The sequence below is a fragment of the Austrofundulus limnaeus genome, unplaced genomic scaffold (assembly GCF_001266775.1).
Source record: "Austrofundulus limnaeus strain Quisiro unplaced genomic scaffold, Austrofundulus_limnaeus-1.0 Scaffold1364, whole genome shotgun sequence".
In the NCBI taxonomy this organism is placed as follows: domain Eukaryota; kingdom Metazoa; phylum Chordata; class Actinopteri; order Cyprinodontiformes; family Rivulidae; genus Austrofundulus; species Austrofundulus limnaeus.
In genome coordinates this window covers 88505-91915 of record NW_013953766.1, presented here as the reverse complement: position 1 = coordinate 91915, position 3411 = coordinate 88505, and the positions used below count along the sequence as shown (strand labels likewise).

At 45.8% G+C, this 3411-nt stretch overlaps 1 protein-coding gene across 1 annotated transcript in view; it reads left to right on the top strand.

Annotated features, from left to right (window-relative positions):
- ppp1r3b (protein phosphatase 1, regulatory subunit 3B) overlaps positions 1–2693 on the top strand; it is a 12188-nt gene extending 9495 nt beyond the window's left edge. Inside the window, exon 2 of the mRNA XM_014032018.1 lies at positions 234–2693. Coding sequence (XP_013887472.1) covers positions 234–1092 — 859 coding nt within the window. The 3' untranslated portion in view covers positions 1093–2693. The remainder of the gene's footprint in view (positions 1–233) is intronic.
- The last annotated feature ends 718 nt before the right edge of the window (positions 2694–3411 follow it).

Here is a 3411-nt window from a genome sequence, read left to right as displayed (position 1 = left end):
CCTCATTACTCAGTATCTGTAGTACCATTCGTACCCCCCTCATTACTCAGTATCTGTAGTACTGTTCGTACCCTCATTACTCAGTATCTGTAGTACCGTTCGTACCCTCACTCTAAATATTAAACGAATGTTTTGACAGCTGAAGTTAAAGCCTTCAGGTCTTTGTGTGGATATTTGTCTGACAGATTTGAACCTTCTAACGGTCCGGTCTCTCTGTGGTCTCTGTGTTCCAGTTCTTTCTTCATCTTTCCCTCTGAGCCTGACATGCCCATCGACATGACCATCCCTCTCTACCTGTCCAAGGAGGACTTCGTCTTCACCTCCAAACKCCAACCGTCGGCTCGGAGCTCCTGCCTCAGGTTTCAGCCCTCGGACTTGGTGGACCAGCCTGAACCTGAGGATGGAGCGGTCGCCCAGAAAAGGAAGAAGCACGTGACGTTCGCYGACACCAAAGGTCTAAGTCTGACCAGGGTCAAGGTCTTCTCGAAGTTCACGGACCCCATCGAAATCCCCGTGAACATCCAGGAGATGCTGAGCTCCAAACTCACGCTGTCGTCCAGCGAGGAGGACAAACTGGTGCTGGACTTCCCTCAGCCCTCCTCAGACTACCTTCAGTTCCRCCAGAACCTGGAGAAGAACCTGGTGAGCCTGGAGCACTGCGTCGTGAAGGAGAAGGCCTTTGCAGGAACCGTCAAAGTCAAGAACATGTCGTTTGAGAAGTCGGTGACCCTGAGGGTGACCTTCGACTCGTGGAGGAGCAACGTGGACGTCKGCTGCGAGTACGTGAAGGACACGTACCCGAGTTCTTACTGCGACACCTTCTCCTTCGAGGTTCCTCTGCCCGCAGAGCTGCGGCCCAACGAGCACGTGGAGTTCGCCGTCTGCTACCGGGTGGACGGGAAGGAGTACTGGGACAGCAACCAGGGCCAGAACTACCACATCGTGTGGTCCTACATGAAGCGGGGTCACCACTCAGACTCGTCTCACTTCGGGATCCACTTTGACCGTTACGGAAGCCCCACCTGCTCTCACGGGCTCTTCCCTGATTGGCCGAGTTACGCCGGATACGAGAACATCGGCCCGTACTACTGACCCTCTGACCTGACCGCTGGTTTTAACAAGAAGTTTGTGTCAGGTGGGGGGTTCACGTGGTGTTGGATCGGACCAGAACCTCACTCTGACGTGGGGTTCTACACTACCTCATCATTCCAGAACCGGTTTTAAACTTCAGGACAAGAACCGATCAAAGTGCCACAGATCTACGCTGACTCTCAGGTTTTACTTAGTCACTAACAGGAAGTAGCTGCGAACAGGAAGTAGCTGCGAACAGGAAGTAGCTGCAAACAGGAAGTAGCTGCTAAGAGGATGCAGCTGCAGCTAACTGGATGCAGCTGCTAACAGGAAGCAGCTGCTAACAGGAAGTAGCTGCTAACAGGAAGCAGCTGCTAACAGGAAGTAGCTGCAAACAGGAAGTAGCTGCAAACAGGAAGTAGCTGCTAACAGGAAGTAGCTGCAAACAGGATGCAGCTGCTAACAGGAAGTAGGAGCTAACAGGACGCAGCAGCTAACAGGAAGTAGCAGCTAACAGGACGCAGCAGCTAACAGGACGCAGCAGCTAACAGGAAGTAGGAGCTAACAGGACGCAGCAGCTAACAGGAAGTAGCTGCTAACAAACAGAAAGTATATAGAATTCCTGCTAAGAACAAATAGCTTCTAAGTAGGGTTATTGCTGCTGACAGGAAGCAGCTGCAGCTAACAGGAAGTAGCTTTTATCGGCTGCTAACAGAAAGTTCAGACTTTGTTTTAATGACACCAGTTTAATAAATGATAAACTGACTGAGTCACAGAACATAAGACGCAGCAGTTCTGTCTCCTGAAAGCACCGTTTTAAGCTGAAATAGTTTAGTTCTCAGTCAGATGAAGTTTTGGGTTCAGGGAGAGCCTCGTTAGCATTTATTAGACCATCACAGCTGAAGAGCTGATTGGTCAGAGAACAGGAAGTCTAAAGTTCAGAATAATGTGTTTGTTTGTGGAGGCGGAGCTGCTGTGTCTTCAGAAGGTTCCTTCATGGGATTATGTAACGTTGTGATGTTTTACACTCAGTTCTGGTGGTCTCTGGTGGTCTCAGTGCAGCTGGGTTCTGGGTTCAGGCCACAGGTTTTATTCTCAGTGAGGAAACAGAAACTATGCAGTAATTTAAACTTGTGAAAACAATCAGGAATCAAAACTTGAAAGACTTTTAGCTGGAAGTTGAAGTTTGAAGTCAGACCGCTTTAATGTTTTATAAACTGTTCCGTTGTCTTAAAGCCAGGCAGACACCTGCACAGCAGAGGAAGTGCTTTTATTTTGAAAGGTGAACAGAGGAAGCTGTCATCATAAAGGTGCTTTGCCGGAGTTTGACTCGAACAAATCTTCAACTTTCAGAATGTCTGTGCACAAAAAACCACTAAAGATAAGCTATATTTCATTTGTTCAGTGACTCGTTTGATTGGATGTTGGCACTGAGTCTGTTTTTAGAGTGTGTGTGTGTGTGTGTGTGTGTGTGTGTGTGTGTGTGTGTGTGTGTGTGTGTGAGAGATTAACAGGGATTTTAAAGTCAATAAAGCTCTGCTGCGTATTTTAACTCAAACTGTCTGTGGCAATAATCTGCTGTTAAAAGAATCTGAAGAACAATAAAAAGTATTTTAATCTGATACTGCTTGTTTTTGTTCTTGTTTACTGTCTGCATCTAGTTTATTTCTAACAACAAATATAAAGAGAAACATTAAAAACTGTAAAGTTTCAGGTGATGTTAAAACATTTTGTGTTTCATTAAAACTGAGGATGAAGACCCTGAGCGTCCAGCAGGGGTCCAGCAGGGGTCCAGCAGGGGGAGCTTTGAAGCTTTTCAGGAAGAACAACTGAGTAAACCAATTCTTTTTTATGGAGTCTTTTCATCTGAGTCACTCACTGAAGAGATCCAATTCACTTTATGGACTCGGACTCAATCACTGCAGAGATTCAATTCGATTAATCTGAGTCACTAAAGATATTTGATTCAATTTATAGACTAAATTTGAGTCACTAACTGAGATTCAACCCACTTTAAAGACTCAATTAGTCACAAAAGAGATCTGACTCACTTAAGGGACTCAATCTGAGTGAATCACTAAAGAGATTCGACTCACTTTATGGACTATTAATTCGAGTCACCAAACAGATTCAGTTCACTGAATGCACTCTATTAATTTCAGTCAATCACCAAAGAGATCCAATTCACTTATTGGACTCAATCTGAGTCACTAAAGAACTCCAATTCAGTTTATGGACCTGGTGTGTCTCTGCAGGAGGAACATGGAGAAGAACTGAATCTGAAAGTCTTTAAAAAACTGGATCAAACAGGACCAGAGCGATGAATCTGAACTGATGACC